The 22813-nt window shown below is 37.1% G+C and overlaps 1 protein-coding gene across 1 annotated transcript; it reads right to left on the bottom strand.

The window, feature by feature from the left end:
- Positions 1 to 15675: 15675 nt before the first annotated feature.
- Positions 15676 to 17259, bottom strand: nog3 (noggin 3). Its single transcript, XM_056469447.1, has one exon. It carries the CDS (start codon positions 16935 to 16937, stop codon positions 16266 to 16268), a length of 672 nt encoding a protein of 223 aa, XP_056325422.1. The 5' UTR covers positions 16938 to 17259; the 3' UTR covers positions 15676 to 16265.
- Positions 17260 to 22813: the final 5554 nt, after the last annotated feature.

The following is a 22813-nucleotide window of genomic DNA, read 5'->3' as shown; positions in this document are numbered from 1 at the left end:
CGGACAAGAACCGTGTCGCCTCGCACTCTGGTGAGACCTCGTAGGGGCTTGCGACGACAGATTTACTCTGACAAGCTCTGTGGTATGGCCGCCTAGCTCCTGGACACCAGCACACCTCTCTGACATACCTGTCAATGAGGTGTCACTGCACAAAAAGCGCGCCGTACTTTCTTCTCCAGCGCCGCCATGGAAATACTGACTCAACACCTCCATATCCTCACTCGCCCGCTCCTACAGTCCCGCCCAGGCAGTTCTGATGAGGCATTCCTTTGAGCTGAAACAAGGCGTTAATCCATGATAACTTCTCCTCGTGCCAGCGTGTGGGTGCAGGTCTCTCCTCCAATGCTTGCCTCATGCTTTCAAGCCTGCCAGCTTGAATAACTCTAATGTAGCTGCAAGATTTAGGAGGTAATATCTATGTAAAGAGGGAAATGGTCTCAACAGTAAAGCCATAAATCTGTCATTTGTACTTTGATGGATAGACGCTTCAGAATCATTTTCACAAAGCGGCCCAACACAAAAAGCTGCCATTCGTCTGTGTCATCTACGGTTTGGGTTTATGTATTTGCGCGAGCAGTGAGGTGTGCAATATGGAACTAATGTGCAAGATGCTTTTTGCAATGTAAAAACAAATGACGTCCTTCTGTTACAGTTGTGAGAAGGTTTCATCAAAATCAAGTTGTGGATTGTTAAGTATATTAAGAGTCAGATCAGAGGACAATGAGTCATATGCTAAATAAAGTCAAACCTTTCTGTGTGTGAATATCTGAAGCACAATTTAAACAACGGGGCAACTGGCCACATGCCCAATTACCATTTGGCCAACATAAACAAGCCAAATGACCTGACTTAATGAGATGAGTAAATCGAACTAACCAGAAAGAGTTGCTTAACGGAATTATCTGGTCAGGAAAAGAGAAGGGATCAAACAGAACTATATGTCAGAGGACCAAGCAAACAGAATTCATTATACAATCCTTCATACTTTTTCGGCGTAGTCCCTTTATTAAGGAGTCGCCACAGTGGAATGAAACTCCAATTCATCCAGCATATTTTACGCAGTGGACGCCCCTCCAGCTGCAACCCATCACTGGGAAATGACATTATACATATTTATTATTATTATTATTTTGCTATTTATTAATATAAACTTGCATCAAAAGCCTTAGCTACACAAATTGATTGTGAATTGAGATATGCATATATTAATATTTGCACCCTAAAAATCGTACAAAGTTTTATGTTGTGCTACAGAATAATGTTGTTAATTTAACTTACAGTGGAATATCTTTCTTGAAATCTCAGGATTTCAATACACATGAGTTCCTGACAACGATTAATGATATGATGTGCTTAGCCTCAAATAACATAAAGTGTGGATTTAATGGCACTGCACTTTGGCGTTTTTGAAACAAAGTAACAACTATTTTAAGTCACAAAAGTGACTAATTGGTACAAATTCATGCAACTTCATGAATTTCAATTACATTTTTAAATGGGAGGAAAGCCGCCAAACCCCACCCCTAAACTTACCCCTCATTAGGGTGTTTACAAGCAAATTTTACTAAAATGTAGCCTACAAATGAGATGTGAGATTGCTTTCATTTCATTGCATGCTGGAAATACAAAAGAGATTACTACATTAAAGTTGCTTACATCGCAGCAAACAGTTTTATGTTTAATAGACATCTAAATGTAGACAGCTTTGCTAAAACAAGGCTAAACTTGCGCTGTCAGCGAAAATCTAATAGACATCTAGGAATAGCCCAAAGCTAGACTAGTCATCAGATAGACAAATTCAACAGACTTTATATGTGTAGTCATTTATTTCTGTTAATTTGATTGTTTTTGCCTATTCTTAGACATCTCTTAGATTTCCTCTGACAGCCCAAATTTAGCATTGTTTTAGTCAAGACGACTATGTTTTAGACATCTATTATACTGTACATCTAATAGACATCTTTTAAAAACAAAAAATGCTTGCTGGGATATAACTCTTTTAAAGAAGGTCAATAGGGTCTCTATTCATTATCAAAGAAGGTATCTTTCATTAAATCAAAATAGTCAAAAATACTTTGTAAATGCACATTGCTATTGTTTAAGTGAATAATCTGTTAATCAAAATCTTAAAATGTGTTTCTGCTCTACAGGGGTGGAGTTAGTGATTTAGCAATTCCAGGTATATTAAAACTCTTCTTTCTCTATAAATATTTGTTTTCTCTCTAGTTTCAGGTTTTTTGTAAATAAACTGCAAGTTAAACAATACATTTTAGGTGGAACCTTCTTAATTTAAAATAAATACAATATATTTGCAAACTAAAAGCAAGCTCACAAACTATGTCCAGTTAATTAGCAATACTTGTGATTTGTGATTAGATTTTAATATTTGCATGTGCAGTAAGGAAGGAACGTTCTACTATCCATGGGGCCCCCTAGTTAAAAAAACAAATCAAAATCGTAAAATCAAAATCGTAATGGTTATAGACAGATTTTACAACATATGATAGAAAAATTCTAAAATAGCTTTATGATGATTAATATAGGCTTCTTGGCAATGGTCGGGGCCCCCTAATTTCTTGGGACCCTAAGGGGTTTCTTTCCTCGCATATTGATTAAGTCCGCCCCTGCTGTTCTAGACTGACATTCTCTGACTAGCATTAGCTTATGATGCATAGGTGCATAGGCTAGGTGTACTGTACTGTTTCACTTACAGTCATAAATTCTCTCCTATGGCCTTATGGGATAATAAGTGTCTATTAAATGTGCACTTCAATCTCAGTGGAAGTATTGCATCCAAGTACTTTTCACCTGCTGTTTTCCTACTGCACTACTACCCTGCAGCGTCCATTTTAGTTAGATGTTCGTCACAACACTAAAGTGAAATAGGTAGGAACTTCTGGTTTACACGAACCTAAAGTTTATCGAGTAGCCTAGTAGGCTAACAGTTAAGATCTGGTTTTAAAAAATTACATTGAATATTACGGTCTAATCTTGGCCTAATAAAGTGTTCCAGGTAAATCGATCGAAAGAAATCGTCTGTAAAGCATTCTTTCTTAGGTCCATTTGCTTAAAAAAACAATCTTCTTGATACACATAAAGTGGTATGAATGCAATAATTACCTGTTTACGATTTTGGAAAGTGCTGAATGGCCTCTGAGTCTTAGACGTGTGTTTAAAAGTTTTAGAAAGTCATTCTAATACAACCTGTAGGCTACATGTATTTAATTATCTCGTATCCTATATTTACCACTAGGGGGCGCATCGTGCTTGGCATACATACAGAAGATGCTGGAAAACCTCATGGTCCAATTGATCATTTGACAATAAATCATTCTGAAATAACCTGAAACAGGTTTTGGTGAAATTCTGGTTAAAAAGAAAGCCACAAGCAAGTTTAGCCTAGTTCTTCCACATGCCCTTGTCTTGATACTTTCATATACACTCAGTATTAGTGGATTAGGTCAGTATGTTCACTAAATATGAGTCAGTCCTTCATGGTAATTCAGACTGACAGATTCTAAAACAATTAGATAAACCATTGCTACATGTTTGTTTTGTTTGGCGCCGAAACACAAGTAAAAGAATAAAAAATGAATTAATTTAGAAAATTGGATTAGCAAAACTCCTGCCTCCTCGATCCATCAAAAACATCCAGTCGTTTACTTTGGAAAAGGCAGCATGGACATTTAATGCCAGTATTCTTTACGACTGTTCACATCTTCTGTTACACCGCTCCCCATGTTAAGAAAGGCTGTGATCCATAGCATTTCAGCCCTGAGCCTGCGTTTGGAAATAAATAGTGGGACTATCATTCAAAGGGAATTACAAACGTTGATTCCATTACATATACAGACACAAAAACATGCACTCACATGCTGTCTCACCCAACACACACACACACACAGAGAAAAGCGATGCTCATATGCAGCGGCACACGCGAGAGTGGCGCCACAGTCTGCTGGGTGCATTTATTATGGATCAGCTTTGCCAATACTTTCAACACCAGTCCAACCTCTTTCAAACAGCCACAGGCCAATATGTGATGGATCCCGCTTTTGCTTACAGGAGCAACGCAAGACAAATTACTTCTACCTCAGCCCATGTCAGTGCCGCCATCTAAAATACCTCTCAGTCTAACTTCTAAATTATCAAAACAATTGATCTGAACAAGGAAGGCTGAGATTTTTAGGTCTAATTTTTTTTTTCCAGATTTCCCTGGTGGCACAGCTCTTGATGAGCTTCCATGACGCTAATTAGGTTGAACACAAACAAAATACTGTTTCCATATGGACTGAAGGTGATCTGTTCCACCTCATTACGAAATAAACCTCTGTACATTCATCTAATATCTGTCGCAGCAGTCGAGCATGACAACAGCACGGTGAAATTTCATCCTGAAAATATGGAGAACGAAGCATACGGGTGGCAACTGCATACACAAGGATTTGTCTTTCAGTAAAGGATTACAATGTTTGTTCGAAGGGTTATGAATACAGAAGAAGAGATCCTGGTTGTGCTACGGGAACGAGCTCGTTCTTTATAATATAGACAGCGATGGGTGGAACGATGGCACAGAGCCCACATTGGCCTGGCGATTGGTGGAAAATTATAGGTCTACGCTGCCAATTTCTTAAAGAAAAAAAGCTAGAAGGAACAAAAGGGAGATGAAGCTTGCGGTTTGATTAAACCTCAGTTGAGTCAAGTATTTGCCATCCCTCATTTTTGTGTAGTGTTTTTGTAGGGGGAGAAATGATGAGATCTTGAGCTCAAACTGACGGCTAAAGGGGTTTTATGCATTTCTGTCTGTCAACCTGGAGTAAAATGCACTCAGATGATTTCAGATTCTAAGAAATTATATTCTGTGACTTTTTTGGAGCAGGAAACCAGTGTGGTTGTCAGACACTGAAAAAACAAAGAACATTTTAAAAACTGCATACATTTTAGTGTACTTTTACACAATACAGTTTACGCTAAAATACATTTGTCTAATCTAAATACATTTGAGATGTGTGGTTTTGTTTTCAAGCACTTTCCGAAAGTACTGTATAGCTCATCTACAATGAAATGTCTGAAAAGACAATACCCCCTTTCACACAGTGATACTGGTAAATATACTGGAAAATTTCCGGAATTACTTAATCGGTAAATTAAAAAAAGCGCTGTTCACACAGGCAAGAACGTTACGGAATTTTTCTGGAAAAGACCATTCCCACATGCATTCCAAAATACAGGTAAATTCTGACATAATCAAGCAGAAATAAGCTCTAAACTGCTGCGCTTGTATTTGTAAACTTTTGATTACATTACAAACTCTGTGGATGGATAAGTATTGTGAACAACTTCGATGAAAACATATAGAGGAACACTTTCGCATGTCGAGATGTACATAATATGTGTGTGTGCTGGCGCTCACCGGCTGTTTTATGTGCACACACGTTAAGCAACTGAAGCAGAGCTTGAAGGTAAACAAACAGTGGCTTATCACAAGCATTTTATCGATACTAGTTGACTAACAACTAGAAGCTAGATGTGTCTGGAAAAATATTCATTTCAATTCACCTTTATTTGTATAGTGCTTATACAATGTATATTGTGTCAAAGCAGCTTCACATAGAAGATCATAGTAAATTGAAACAGTGTAGTTCAATTTTCAGAGTTTAAGTTCAGTTCAGTTTAGCTCAGTTCAGTTTGGTTTAATAATCACTACTGAGAGTCCAAACACTGAAGAATAAATCTATCAATGCGCAGCTCTACAGATCCCAAACCATGCAAGCTAGTGGCGACAGCGGCGAGGAAAAAACTTCACCAATTGGTGAAAGTGAAGAATTAAAAAACCTTGAGAGAAACCAGGTTCAGTTGGGCACAACCATTTCTCTCATCAGGTTTAGTCAAGTTAGGTACTCCTCTTAATAAAATATAGTGCGTCAAAATATGGTCAACCATTTGGTCGAGCAGGCAGTTAAAGGATTAATGATAGTTAATTTATAGGTTAATCAAGAGAGAGAGAGAGAGAGAGAGAGAGAGAGAGAGAGAGAGGGGATAGGTAACACTTTAGTTTAAGTTCCAGTTCCCACTATGAACTATTGACTTATTTCTTACTTATTATTAAGAAATTGGCTGGGTCAGTTGGCATTTCTCTGTGGAGATTGCATGTTCTCCCCGTGTTTGCGTGGGTTTCCTCCAGGTGCTCTGGTTTCCCCCACAAGTCCAAAGACATGTGCTATATGAGAATTGGGTAAGCTAAATTGTCTGTTGTTGTGTGTAAATGAGAGTGTATGGGCATTTTCCAGTGATGGGTTGCAGCTGGAAGGGCATCTGGTGCGTAGAACATATGTTGGATAAGTTCGTGGTTCATTCCACTGTGGCCCTGATTAATAAAGGGACTAAACCGAAAAGAAAATTAATGAATGAATGACAGACTTAAAAAGTGTCTAATACTACATCCCTAATCCTATCCAATACCCAAACCCAACTACTAGCTTAATAACTTTAATAAGCAGCAATTCTACTAATAATAATTGACTTTTTTTATCAATTATTAATAATGAGGTTTTTGACATCCCTAGTACAAACTGTATGTACTAATACTACTCTAACAGTGTTTGCCGATAACACTGATGGTCCATTTGAGTATTAGTAGACTGTCTGCTTAATATCTGTTGATACTGCTCCTTCAACAGACATTTAACTGACTATAACTTTGCAACATGACAACTTACACTAACCCTAACCACAACCTTAAACCTAACCTGACAGTCTACTTATAATCTAATCAGAATTAGTTGGCATGTAGATGCTATGTAACTTAAATTCAACAAACGGACCATCAAAATAAAGTGTGTTATCTGTTTGCCCATCAGTACTCCTATCCATTGCATAATTGGTCCTTCACAAGGACCACTGGGTTATAAAGCACGGGACACAGATTATGTTGTTGCCTTGCATCGTCTATGTCTAGTCCTGTCTGGACCCAAAAGTTGCATGTGAACACACTAAATGCACACCAAACTGTGTGAAACGCTAACCAGAGCATTCTCTTTCACTGCTGGCAGAAGCCGATTCTACATGCTGAATGAAGAAAACTTCCTCTGACATGAACCCAACAAGAGGCAATGCATAGAACACACCAAACAAACTAAATTGACAGATGCTCAACAACAGGCCAACACTGCCCAACAGCCAAATGTCAGTTTGGTGAGACCCAGCCTTTAAGATGCAGAATGTAGGATTGAACTAGATATTGCAGTCTAAATTCAAAATATGGGAAAGATTTTTTTCACCCAGCCCCTAAAATGACGACTCCATGCAAATGCAGGTTGCCAGATTGATGACACCAACAGGAGTGAGCATGCCTGTTAGTCAGACCTTACAGTGTAAGCTGCTCAGCTAAAGTTTACATTAGAAATATTTATTTTATTTGCTAATTAAAAACCGCCTCATTTGGATTTTTCTAACTCTAATTTTGTAAACTGATACTGTACTCTGGAGGTCTCAGACCAAAACAAACATTCTGACATCGAAAGCACATTTTTAAAGGAGAATAGTATAGTATTGTTTTCAGATGAACAAGTGTGTTCACTTAGCATGTTTCTTTTCCACATATTATGGTATTTTTATGCTTTAGAAAAGTCAAAAACTTACAAAGAGTATCTTTAAGTTGTTATTGTGCACACTTCAGAGCTTCAAATCAACAGATAGGATACCTTACAGACTCATACACTTAGCAAGCATGTGCAGTTTAAGAAAAATCTTTGTGAAGTGTGTCAATTGGAACAGGGTCCATGTGTGCAGACATCTCATGTGAATTTACAAAGTGACATTGCCACCTACTGTCCTGGAGGAATGAAACAGAGCTTTAGTCATTTAGAGCCTATTTATAAACTTAAAGAAAAACCGGAAGCTAAAGTTCATTGATGAACTTTGATGTTGGCTTGAGAAACCAACATGACTGTGCTGAGAGTCAAATGCAGTGGGCAGGAGGCACAGCTACACTACCTGACACTACCTACACTACCTGACTAAAGTCTTGTCGTCAATTCCAGTTGAAAGAGCAACAAATAATAACTTGACTTCTTGGATCATTTGGAAATGTGGCAGAAGGTAGATGATTCAAGTAAACATTACACTATCAGGCCTGTAGCCAGCTTAATGAAAGGGGTGGTCATTTTTTTTTTCTGAAAAACTTAACCTTTTTGCAGTTATTTGCCTGATTTTCTATTTAATTCTGAGGTATAACTATTGCATTTTAGTGACATTTTTAGTGACTATTTTTTGCTGGATTAGCTTGGTTATCATAACCACACTTTTTTATGTACCATTTTATGTAACATTTTTTTCAACTATTTTGTCTATATATATATATATATATATATATATATATATATATGTGTGTGTGTGTATTGTTTGATTCACCCGTCCCGACCAATGTAAAGTGCAAACCTACGCTCTTGGTATGGATGCAGTCCTCCAAGCTCATGGGAGTGATACACAATATTAATTCTTTTTCCACTGCACTATGACTTTATATTCTAAATATTTTTTCAGTCAAGTGACAAGACTTTTGTCTAAGCAAAGTCAGACCTTACTGTCCTAATTAAATAATTAAAAATCAAAGCATGATCATATTTTATTTCGGTAAAACAAATGTAATCTACAGACCTTTGCTTTTCATATAAGCCACTTCTGACACCAAATGATCAACCAGAAGCCATATTTTCTAGCAATTGTTGTTTCTAAAACTTGGATAGGCGACGAGACTTTTGTCAGGTAGTGTATGTGCTTCCACCAAATCAGTTAAACATGCAAAGATGGAGAGAAAGCACGCAGGTGGAGAGGAAAGAGAAAGAACATGTAAAAGGAAAGCATTTTTCTTTACTGCTAATATGGAGTTTACTAGAAATGTTGAATTGGTGACATTCATATTAGTCACATTAATGAAAATGAATTTGGACTTAATTAAAAAAAATGGCTTGCCATATTTTGTCGAAAATATAATACTTAAAAAGTATTAATGGTAAAACTCTACATCTGAGAAGCCTGAAAAAATATAGCCACAAACTAAAATGCGGAACACAGCTTTTGGCTATATTTGGGGCCAAATATAGCACTAAAGCCCTTGGAGGAGATGATAATAATAATAATAATAATAATAATATCTTTAAATAATATAACAGTATGTTGACTTTCTCAAGCCAACATCACTTTACAAATTGAAGTATACATTTTCTACACACTGCTAATCTTTTTGGATTTGGATCAGTCTACAGTCCAGGTGATTGTGCATTAATGTTTCCCTTTTATTAACAAGGAGATGTTCTTTAATCATATCTGGTACTGGCTTCAAAGTCTATTTGAGTTTGAATGTCTGCAAATATAGCTCTGATCTTCCAACATCTGACATGCAATCATCTCTCTGACCCCATCGCTATGATCTCTGGTATGAACTTGAGATCATGCTGACCTTTTTCTCCGTGATATCATACTCAAGAGCCCTCAGATACCACTGCAGCATCTGGCCGCTTTTAAAGGTGACTAAAAACAGCATTTTATTAGTCCAAGACATGCCGAGAGCGAACCAGCATGTGCATTTGAATAATAAAGACAATTTAATTAAATACTGCATGAGTATGTATAATGCTGGGGTTTTAAGAGTGAAAAAAACATGTCTAAAGTGAAGTGAATTTCCTTATAGCAGGGAAATGACAGATACCAGCCTGAGGCTTGTGTTGATACATGTCTCTTCCTGACATCATTCACATAACTGCAAATGTAAGCTATAATAAAGAGTTTTACCACATGTTGTTTTTTAATGTCACACTCCTCATAAAATATGAGAAATGTTGACAAGTCGAAGCTGTAAAGTGACACATTTCAATGCCAGTGTTAAAAACAACATCATTTCTCAGTTCTGCAGTTAGATATGCTTTCACAGTTTGAGGCTGATTCAGGTTTTTTGGAAGCTCAAAAGAAAATGTGGCTGAAAGCAAAAACAAACAAAACTCTAATGGAACTCCTGAGCGTGATTCAAATACATGTATGTATATAAAACATAAGGTCCACAAGTCCAAGACCAATCATGTTTCATATTTAATATTCAAAGCTGAGGGTTATATTATATTATATTATATTATATTATATTATATTATATTATATTATATTATATTATATTATATTATATTATATTATATTATATTATATTATATTATATTGTATTATTCATTTTCTTTTTGACTTAGTCCCTTTATTAATCAGGGGTCGCCACAGCAGAATGAACCGCCAACTTATCCAGCATATGTTTTACATTGCGGATGTCCTTCCAGTCGCAACCCATCATTGGGAAACCCCCCCACACACCCAATTCACATACACACTACAGACAACCCAGCCCAATTCGCTTATAGCACATGTCTTTAAACCCACATGAACACAGGGTGAACATGCAAACACACAGAAATGCCAACTGATCCGAGGCTCGAACCAGCCACCTTCTTGCAGTGAGGCAGTCGTGCTACTCACTGCCCCACTGTGACACCCCTAATTTAAATGAATTAAATTTAATAATTTATTTTATTTATTTTTGTTGTGTAGATTTAGGATATAGTTTTGGCGTGGGTTTCCTCCTGGTGCTCCAGTTTCCCCCACAAGTCCAAAGACATGTGGTACAGGTGAATTGGGTAGGCTAAGTTGTCCATACAGTAGTGTGTGAATGCGAGAGTATTGGTGTTTCCCAGTGATGGGTTGCAGCTGGAAGGGTATCTGCTGCGTAAAACATATGCTGGATAAGTTGGCGGTTCATTCCGCTGTGGCGACCCCAGATTAATAAAGGGACTAAGCCGAAAAGAAAATTAATGATAGAATGATTTTGATGACTTTACCATGATGACAGTAAATAATATTTGACTAGATATTTTTCAAAACACTTCTACACAGCTTAAAGTGACATTTAAAGGCTTAACTAGGTTAATTAGGTTAACTAGACAGGTTAGGGTAATTAGGCAAGTCATTGTATAATGGTGGTTTGTTCTGTAGACTATCTAAATAAAATATATCTTAAAGGGGCTAATAATTTTGACCTTAAAATGGTTTTTAAAAAATTAAAAGCTGCTTTTATTCTTGCCAAAATAAAACAAATAAGACTTTCTCCAGAAGAAAAAATATTATCAGACATACGCTGAAAAAGGTGGGCTAATAATTCTGACTTCAACCATATATGTTTATATTTGTATCTTTCTTAGATATATTATATATATATATATATATATATATATATATATATATATATATATATATATATATATATATATATATATATATATATATATATATATATTTTTTTTTTTTTTTTTTTTTTTTATCATAACTTATATATTCATAATCATATTATTTAACAGATTTTTAAATATAAAATTTGAACATGAAAACCTAATTTGTCAATGGCTTTTTATGTTATTTCCTTGTTTGGTTCTTCATTTATCAACAATTGTATCTATCTATATTGTATCTATCTTTATATATTGTATCTATCAATTGTATCTATCTATCTATATATATATATATATATATATATATATATATATATATATATATATATATATATATATATATATATATATATATATATATATATATATATATATAATATAATACAATAATACATCATTTATATGTACATAATTTATTTATTTATTTTTGGCTCAGTCCCTTTAATAATCAGGGGTCGCCAAAGCGGAATGCACTGCCAACTAATTCAGCATATGTATTTACGCAGCGGATGCCCTTTCTACCACAGCCCATCACTGGGAAACACTCATTCACTCACACATTCACACACATACACTACGGACAATTTAGTTTATCCAATTCACCTGATCTGCATGTCTTTAGACTGTGAGGGAAACCGAAGCACCCAGAGGAAACCCACGCCAACACGGGGAGAACATGCAAACTCCAGAGAGAAATGCCAACTAACCCAGCCTTGGCTTGAACAAGCGACCTTCTTGCTGTGAGGCAATCGTGCTATCCACTGCGCCACAGTGACTCCCTATGATTTATTTATTTTTATATTATTCTTATTTTATATATACTTTTTTATTTTAGTATTTTTGGCTACAGTTTTTTTAATATATTCATTAATCATTCGTTTTCCTTTGGCTTAGTCCCTTATTTATCAGGGGTTGCCACAGTGGAATGAACCGCCAACATGTTTTTACTTGCCAATATGTTTTACGCAGCAGATACCCTTCCAGCCGCAACCCAGTACTGGAAAACACCCATACACTCTCACATTAACACACATACACTGCAGCCAATTTAGCTTATTCAATTCACCTACTTCGCAGGTCTTTGAACTGTGGTGGAAACCAGAGCAGCTGGAGGAAACCCACACGAACATGGGAGAACATGCAAACTCCATACGGAAACATCAACTGGCCCAACCGAGACTCGAAACAGCGACCTTCTTGTTGTGAGGCGACAGTGCTAACCACTGAGCCATTTAGGTCTTATTCTACAGCATATTCTTTTGCAGCATTGCTTCTCAAACAAATAAATTTACTCAAGAAAATAGTAAAGATTAAAATGTTCAGACTTAAACTTCAAACTTTCAATCACTGAATCATTATGTAAATATCTCTCAGTCACATAATTGCAAGTGATATTGGTGCTCTTTCAGTGTGGAGTTTCCAGCCCATTGGCATCACCCACAAACCTACTCACGTCCCCATGTTCCATTGGTTTGGGTTTCCTCCATCCTCTGAATGCCAGCTATTTGGTCCAGTCATCAAGAAAAAACTCATGAGTTCACACCAATGAGAGGCTTGCTCTTCAAGGGAGTGTCTGTGCAAAAAAAAAAACTATCTGAACATTTAATGACTGGAGCTTTTTCCGCTCTGTCATGGTTAGAGAGAGAGCGCCTGGGTGGCCAGACTGGCTTTCATCACGGGACGAGGGGCAACTGTTCCTCACACCTGATTGTTAGTGATACTGGATGGACTCCAGAACTTGGGTGGCATGTTTCTATGCCAGATGAAGTTTCCAGTCATATCTCTCGGGATGCGGTGCCCTGAGAGCGATGAAACGGGATCATTCGGAGCATCTATAAGTGTTTAGGTTTGAAGGTTGCAGTAAGGTGGTGTTGAAAATCACACTGGTGCAATACCATTGTGTAATGATGATGATGATGATGATGATGAAGAAAGAAACTGGCATACTACAGTAAGTAGAGTGGACTGACAGGTCCATAATCTTAGCAAGCTTATTGGAAAGCTGGAACAACAGACACTGTTTTTATTCTGTGGTGAGCTGAGAAGTAATATAAAGACGTAATGTTCCTTCCCATAAACCCTCCTTATACTGTGAAAAGAAATAAAGCCACGCTGGACAATGTACTGGTGGATTAAGTCAAAATCTATGCAACAAAAGTAGGATTCACTCTTTTGGCATGAGCGAAACTTTCATTTCATTTTGTATTAACTGTTATGTCATTGCTTACGCATACATAACTTTCAAAAATACCTCTTGTGCTTGCTATTGACTCTCAAAATTACACTTAAATATAAAGATTTTGCCAACAATTCCAGCATATGCTAGCACTTAAAGGGTCTTTGAGAAACCCAACAGGACTCTTCTATGGCATCGCTGCAAAATTTTGCGAGCTTTATTTATGAGTGAATCATAATTCTCTAGATACTACTTTAAATCTAATTAAATCACATTAAATGGATGGTAAAAAAAATGTTCAAGATGCAAATGATTTCAATACAGAATTTTGTTAAGGTTTTTTGAGGAACCAAAAAATGTGATTTTATAGCATCACTGGCATATTCTAAGTAACCTATATTTTTGAAGAGATTAGTGTGAAGAACATTTTTAATGATCCAAAGAATATGTATCTTCTATAAAGAACCTTTGTAGAATGTTCAAGTTCCAGAAATGTTCAGGGTTGTTCATGGAGCCATCAATGCCAATTAAGAACTTTTAATTTAAGGAGTGAACTATGCCACCAAAGAGCAAAAACAAACAAGCTTTGCTTTCCTAAGAGGTTTCATAAAAATCAAATAAACCTTTCTCTATATCACTGTCAATGCAATAAACGAGTTCCACTGATTAAAGTTCCTCATAGAACCATCTATGCCAATATAGAACCTTTATTTTTAAGAGTGCAGAATCTTTCCACTCCATTTTATAGTAGAAAAATGTTCTTTCTCTATGACAATACTGATCTTGAAGACATTTTTCACAAAAATGTTTTTGTCGCAGAAACACAGTTTCAGAATAATTGTCCTAAGTCGAATATTAAAATGTTCTTCACATTAACTCTTTTTATTTAATTAACCTCTGAAACGTTCCTGGGCACTTGGCTTATTTTTAGAATGAACCAATTGATTTCAAAGAGGTTCTGTATACAGGAGAAAGGTTCTTTAGATCAATAAAATTCTTCACTCCAAATTTTTTGGGAATACTTTAGTGAAAGGTTCTTTGAGCAACAAGAATGTGTTCTTCTCATCACTTCTGGAAACTGTTTTTAAGAGTTTCATCATGTAATCATACAGCAGATGTTAATAAAGATCCTTTATATAAGGATGTATGGTTAACTCTAAGAAAAATTTGGACTCCTGAAAATCCAGGATTGTGACATTTACATATCAGTTTAGTGAAACGGAAAAGCCATATATGTGACGTTTGTCAAAAAAGCTGCTTAAAATAAATCGATACAGAGAGGAACATCAGTATCTTCATTCCTCTGCGAGGTCAAGTTGTTCTTTTCATGCCAATAGACTTTAGGCAGCAGACAGAGCAGAGAATGTTTTTACATGTGATCATCCATCCAGCATGTGTTTCAGGCGCCACACAGATTAAATGAAAGAATCTGAAAATGAAGGTCTTTAACTTTTAATCCTTTTACAAAGACCCTTCAGACTGTCTGAGGACGGAATGGCGTCTCAGAGGAAAAAAAACAAAGTAACTGATCCACTCCCTCTGAGGAATACGAATCACCAATTGTCCATTACGATCCAGACTTGACTTCATAAGTCAAATTAAAATAATATCACCTCAATTAGTGTCACATCAGCATGGAGGACTTTATAAATAGCGACTAGTGAGTTTTACTGCATGCGGTGCATGTTAATCAGATTTAATACAGTGTACAGAATAGAGTTATTAGAGTCGACCAAAAGTAAAAACATAAAACTGAAATTATTATTCTTATTAAAAAAAAGAAATTATAAAAATAATAATATAATAATAATAATAATAATAGAATACCTGGATATTCCAGGTATTTGACAAGAGTGTTCATTTAGTTAAATTTAGGATTAAATAATTAAAAATAAAATAAAATTGTAACTAGAACTCAAATCTGAGTTGTTTCAGTTTGGGTCGTGGACAAACCCAAATTTTGTATTATTATTATTATTTTTTTTTTTGGTCATTTTAACATTTAACCACACAGGTGGGGTTGCCATACTTGACTCAAACTTAGTTTGAATCTACACATAACTTGTAAAAATATTTTCAAAGATATTTCAGATTTTTTTTTAATGCACAACAAAATTACTAAAACATTGGCTAAAATATCAATAAAAAGTGAGAACCACAATCAAACTGTTACAACCAAACTGCTGTCACTAAATACTAAATTAGATATTAGTGAATTAAAAAAAAATAAACAATTCATGCCATTTTTAGTGGTTTTATTTTAAATGCATTTTGACTACATGGACATAAAGAATAAATAGTTTCTTTTAATTTACATGAGCAGTTATTTTCCATTCCCCTTATATTTACAGCACACCAAGACTGTAATCTATATTCTCCTGTCTGAGGTGTATAAAGTATTTTTTTTCCGAATAATGGAAAAAGCTTTGAACTCCTTCAATAAACGCACTTTGAATGCGAAATGTTCTTCGACATAAATATGTATAGTTACATTACAACCAACGTTACAGTAGACACTGGATATTATAGGCAAATACTGACCTTTTAGTTCTTTTTACAAATGAATCAGGCACCACACTTTACATTTTACAGTGTCCATGTTATTACTCTAATTATTTACTATAATGACTATAATAGCAAGCAGCTCCACAAAACAAGAGAGACAAGAATCACATGTTAAGTACGCAAAGTTCTGTCAGTACTTTTGTATGAAATTACACAGTAACATGAACACCAATGTAAAGTGTAACCTAAAATGGCACCACATATACATCAAATATACATTCCTACACGGGACAGTGCATGTGAGGATGAGTGCGGAGCTTATTTCAGTTCGAGCAGGAGCATTTGCACTCTGATATCACGGGGTACTGAACGGGTATCCAGGCGCATTTGAGTCCACCCTTTCTCTGCACGCACCTCCATCGCAAAACCGTCAAATGGCTGGATTTGGCAGGTTTGCAAACCATCCCTTCTGGAACCGAACAAGACCGTTTATTGTAGCAGCTGCCCACTTTCAAATAACGGGGCCAGAATCGGTTCCCCAGGTCCTGCCATGTGTGCACCACCGGGCAGAAGGTGTAGGACCAGAGCCACAGCTGAAGCCGTCTTCTGAGCTTCTTGCTGGGCTTGTGTTTCTTCCCGTGCTGGATATCAAACTCCATGGCTTTGATCTCTTTGGGCATGATGCCATTGGGACGCTGTTTCATGAGCTCCGACTCGTTCAGCTCGTCCTGTCCCGCGTGCTTGTCCTCTGGAGGATTGATGGACATGAAGTTCTGCTCGAAGTGACTGCCTAAAATGGCTCTGAGTTCGGTCTCGTTCAGATCCCGCTCTTTAGGGTCCAGTATGGGATCCGGGTCCTCCTTGAGTTCCACTATGGGCAGGCTGTCGCTTGGAATGGGACGGAGGAGGTAGTAGTGTTGGCACATGCCCTCTTCTATCCTGAACCCGAGGGAGAAAATGAGCACGGTGGCCAGGAAAAACGGTATGTTATCCATCTTGAGTGTTCGCTTGAGTATTTTGGCGAGCCGTGAGCGCGCGCCAAAGTGTTTATTCGCTTATCCGCGGTGCGTAAATGCGCTCACAAATCCAACAAGTCTCGCGTCTCGTTCCGCTTTTACGCACAGGTTCCTCATGACAGCATCAGGCGGCTTCAGCCGGAGCCGGTCTCCTGTGTGAGCTCGCGGGCTCCTCGTGCTCTCTGAGGATCCGCATGCTTTCTGGTGGCCGCCGAACAGAGAATCACCTGGCTCGACTGATTTATCCTCGCTGGTCGCGATGCAACCCAAAGACCCATTCTCAATTGTGGGTCTGTTGCCAGAGCTCCACGACACCTCCTTCTATTTAGGGAGGGGAGGGGATGGGATGGTCCGGGAGAGAGAGAGGGGGTGTTTGGGGGTTGGAGGGGGAGAAGGGGGTCCGGAGGGATGACTATCGGCGGTCGCCCTCTGCCGGTGCGCGCGTTCATGGGTGGCATGTCCCAACACCGAAGATCAACGAAAGCAGCGAGGACTGACGGACACACCATGCGCCTGAAGCATCGACGAAAGCCATTCATTCATGTCCAAGGAAATTTTAATTTCTTTCAGATGTACAATTGTTATATGAATAAATCGTTCTTACAGGGTAAGTTTGTTATAAGGTTCTTGATTGGCACCATTCGTTCCACAGAAAACTTTTAACATCCATGGAACCTTTTCATTCCACAAACGATTCTTTATAGTAAAAAAAAGTTTTTTTTTTAAGATTATTAAAAAGTTTTTCCCTGTATGAAAAAATGTACTTTTCACTAAAAGGTTACTTGAGCAACCAAAAAAAAGTTCATATTTGGAAATACCGGTCTTAAAAATCACAGTTATTTCTAGTAACCACCAAGTAAGATGCTTTAAAAACATTTGTTGTATTTGAACACATTCCAGTTTACAGAAACTAATTTTAAAAAGTGATATAGTGCACCCAAAACTGAACATTCTGTTATCATTTATGCACCATTTACTTGTTCCAAACCAAGACTTTTTTTCTGTTGAACTCTAATGAAGCTATTTTGAAGAAAGTTGGAAACCTGTAACCATTTGCTTCCATATTTGTTTTTCCTACTATGGAAGTCAACGGTTACAGCTTTCCTAAAAATAACTTTAGTGTTCTAGTAACTCGTAATAAACTCATAAAGATTTGGTTCCACTTGAGGGTGAGTAAATAGTATGTAAATTTTACATTTTGGGTGAACTACTGTAACCATTCAAGTAGGAATGTCAGACTTCCTAATCAAAAATCAGATGTTCTAATCAAAAAACGAAAATCACTCTCAGTCCCTTGCACATGGTTCTCCTCAGCAAAGGTTAGTCAAGCCTTTGATTCTTTCTGCTGATCGAGGTTTGGTCACTGCAGGGCTTTCAGTCTAAATTCTTTTCAACATCAAGACACTGTATGTCAAAATGAAGATCCTTACCTGTTCAGCATTCAATTTGCAGTCGATTTCAGCTGTAGTGTTGAACCCATGTCACACAGATTTGGAAAGATCAAACTCTCTTGCTATGGTTAAGAGTTTCATCCTTTTGGTCCATGGATGATTTGCTGTCAGAGGGTTTCAGTCACTTTTAAACAGCTCAACAAAACAGTAAAACCTGGAAAGTTGTATGCAAAAATAGGGCTGGTCAGATATTTAAGAAATGTACAACCCCTGAAATGTAATGTAATGTCTTCAAAGCGCTTCACAATCATGGGGGGTAGGTGGGTGGGGGGCTCTCCACACCACCACCAGTGTGCAGCATCCACTTGGATGATGCGACGGCAGCCACAGGACAACGGCGCCAGTGCGCTCACCACACACCAGCTATTAGGGGAGTGGAGAGACAGTGATAGAGCCAATTCGGTGGATGGGGATGATTGGGAGGCCATGATCGTAAGGGCCGATTGAGGGACTTCGGCCAGGACACCGGGGTTACACCCCTGCTCTTTACGAGAAGTGCCATGGGATTTTTAATGACCACAGAGAGTCAGGACCTAGGTTTAATGTCTCATCCGAAAGACGGCACCCACTGACAGTATAGTGTCCCCCTCACTTTTACTGGGGCATTAGGACTCACACAGACCACAGGTTGAGCGACCCCTGCTGGCTTCACTAACACCACTTCCAACAGCAACCTTGTTTTCCCGTGTGGTCTCCCATTCAGGTACTGACCGGCTCAGCCCTGCTTAACTTCAGTGAGTAACCGGTTTTGGGCTGCAGGGTGATATGGCTGAAAGTGTTCTGTCTGTTTTGTTGATAAGCATTTATTTTTGTTATAAAAATGTTTTTACTGTGCTACAGTGTATATGTAACTCATGAAATATGTTTGGTAACATCAAACTCAAACTCGGATCGCCGTGAACACCGAAGTTCCATGTGTTGACGCACTAACCACTACGCCATTGGTGGCGACATGAATACAAACGTCTTTCAGTGTCATTTACATAGTTATGTCATTTGAAATGTAAAGATGATGTTTGAGGAGCCTTTGTAAAAACCTGCCAATCAAATACTTCATAACCTGTGTTTGTCTGTGTCATGTCAACTTGACAAAATAACGTAACAGGTTATTTTGATAATCCAGTTGAGTATTAGTAGACTGTCTGCTTAATATCTGTTGATACTGCTCCTTCAACAAACATTTAACTGACTATAAGAAACTTTGCAAGTACATGTTGACTTACACTAACCCTAACCATAATCCCCAACCCTAAGCCCAACCTAACAGTCTACTTATCATCTAATGAGAATTAGTTGGCATGAAGATGCAATGTAACTTAAATTCAACAAACAGACCATCAAAATAAAGTGTGACAAAATTTGTCATAAATCTTTTATAAACATGATTTTCTTGAGGCTGTTTTAATTGTGTCATAAAGTTCATAACAACACCATTGATATTCTCCTTGACCACAGTGGTACAAATTAGATTTCCCATTAAAATATAATTAAATGTTATTACATGTTAATAACTCTGTTAATAATTATTTGACAGAGTATTAACACTTTTAATAAGATCAGAAAGTAACATTTATGACACAGTTATAATGGCCTCATGACAACCATTATGTTTATGACAGATTTATGACAATTTTTGTTGTCATGGTAATGTCAAGTTATGTTACAGGTGATGATGTATTTAGTTATGTCAAGTTGTCACGACAAAGACTGTCAGCCTGATCTCACGAGAAAAAGTAAGTATTTTAAGTTTTGTCAGTTTAGTGGCTAATTCGTACGAACTCGTACGAGTTCAGTCGTACAAAATTGTACGATTTTAAAAAGGAGGCGTGGCACCTAACCCCACCCCTAAAACCAACCATCATTGGGGGATGAGCAAATCGTACTAAATTGTATGAATTAGATCGTACGAATTCGTACGAATTAGCCACAAAATCAAAAAGTTACGAATTGCCGTGAGATTGTGTTGAGACTTCTCACGTTTTAAAATGACATTACTAATGACACTTCATGTATAAAAGCTTTTTTCATAGTCATGATGTGTTATTTCATGATAATAAAAGTTTCACAACAGTCTAATGAACGCCCCTTCAAGTAAAGTGTTACCAAATGTTTCATACATTTAAATATTACCAAGCGGTGACTTAAAAAATTCTAATTTTAATCCTCTTCTTAAATCCTCTTCAACTGAAATCAACTCTGACAAGGAAACATATTAAAATGCTTCTCCTCAGACCTCCAGATCTCCTATGATATTCCTGAGCATCTCTCGAACATTTAAATTGACCTTAGTGCAATTTCCCGGATTGCTCCTGTGTCTGCGAGTGTCCGGCGCCAGCAGAACGCCACTTTGTTTTTAAATGCAAGGAAGTGGGCTGAAATTATGTTTTGGAGATAAGCTTGCCAACCGACTGTAGTGTCGCAGGAATCCGTGGCCCTTGAAAATGGCCTGTCCTCCGGCTAGAATTACAAAACACAGTCTCCCGGTGAACAAAGACATTTCTGAGCACCAGTGAAAGAGTTGCGCTGTTTTCCACAGTCTTCTATATATGAACATTAAACTGATTAATGCATCTGTGATGAACAGACGCCATACTGTCTTAGTATTAAATGTCACTCATAATAAGTGTCTTAACCTGCGGACTGACTCTCGGCTGATGTATGCTGTTATACTTTGGTGGATTCTTTCATTCGGTTCTGTCATTTGTACCAATGACTGTTTAACTGTGTTATAGCTGTTACCATGGAAGAGAGTGTTGGGACGCACAGCAGAGTGGATTCATACGGGCTCCTGTCAATTTTTAGCTGTGAACATTGCGTCATTCGGGATTTAATCATCATCAGATCATCTGCTCGATAGCGCGATTGGCCACAATATGAAGCCGTTTCCAATATACACACATGCTGTTTTCTTTCTGTTAAGTCAAGGCACTGCATTTTGAGTGTTACTATATTCTTCCAGTTGATTAATTGCATTAAGAATTGCAGGATTTTTGGGGGCCTTTTTAAAATGGATTTAACTACTTGGTACTTAAATAATAAATAAAAACAATGTACATATTGTGTTCACACTCAAAAATATGTTTGCTGTTTGTTCAAATAACTTTTTTAAATTGAGATGAAACAACACAACTCTTCAGGTTTTTTTGGAGGGGGGGGGGGCAACTTAAATGTTTAATGTTCAATCTACCTAAATTTGTAAAAACTAATGAGTTAACTTAAATACTTCATGATGTCCCAACACAAATCAACCCAACATTTTTAAAAGTGCACAATGTGCTATTGAGGTGGGATATGGGTATGGGTTAGAGACAGGTTTAGTGGTATGTATAGGTTTAAGGGTAGGCTAAATTAAAAAGGATGTGTCAACCGTGTAATTATAAATTAATTAAAGGCCACCTATTTTACCCCTTTTACAAAATGTAGGATAAGCCTTTGTTGTTCCCAGAATGTGTCTGTAAAGTCTCAGCTCAAAATACCCATTAGATTATTTGTTATATAATGTAGAATCTGCCCATTTTGGTGTCTGAGGACATGGTAGCTGTTTTTGTAGCCTGTGGCTTTAAATCTAAATGAGCTGCTTTTCCCCGCCCACTGCTCTGAGATGCGTGTCTGCTTCTCATGCTTTATGTCAGATATACAGCTGATAAACAGTCACTAAACTGGAATCTGGAGCTTATCTAACAAAATAACTTACCATAACAATCCAAAAATCAGTATACCCAAATGTATATGTTAGGGTAAAATATAAAATACTTTTTTAAACACTCTCAGAAATAAAGGTACAGGACTGTCACTAGGGCAGTACTTTTTTAAATGATGCATATTTGCACCCAAAGAGTTCATAGTGGTACCTCAAAGGTGTATACCCAAATGTACCTAAAAAGTACCTTTGAGGTACTATTATGGACCCTTCAGGTAAAAATATGTACCTTTTATAAAGATACTGCCCCAGTGACAACTCCTGTACCTTTATTTCTGATAGTGAAAAGAGGAAAATCAAGAGATAAAGAGAAACAAACAAAAACATTTTTTTTAGAAATTTTGTAGATTGTAAGAAATTGTCTTATTTCTCAAGATGTTCTGTGACTAAAAAGTTATTTTAATAAATGTATCTGCTTAATAATCGGTTTTGTTCAACTGCACCAAAATATATTCACTGAGAAGTTGATAAAAATACTCATTTTCTAAAAAGGGAATGAACTCATGCTGAACATTGTAAGCGCACTGTATTGAAGGATTCATTTGAATGTAAGAACATAGCAATTGAGGCCACTTAATATAAAGTGGGACCAATTTTGGTATCACAAGTGTTCTAAAATTGTAATATTTTAAATATAGTTTAAATATGCAAATGAAACATTATTTCATTAAATGTGCTAATTAGCAGACATTCAAACAAAAATC

The sequence above is a fragment of the Danio aesculapii genome, chromosome 12, assembly GCF_903798145.1.
Source record: "Danio aesculapii chromosome 12, fDanAes4.1, whole genome shotgun sequence".
NCBI lineage: Eukaryota > Metazoa > Chordata > Actinopteri > Cypriniformes > Danionidae > Danio > Danio aesculapii.
This window is presented reverse-complemented; position numbering and strand designations above follow the sequence as displayed.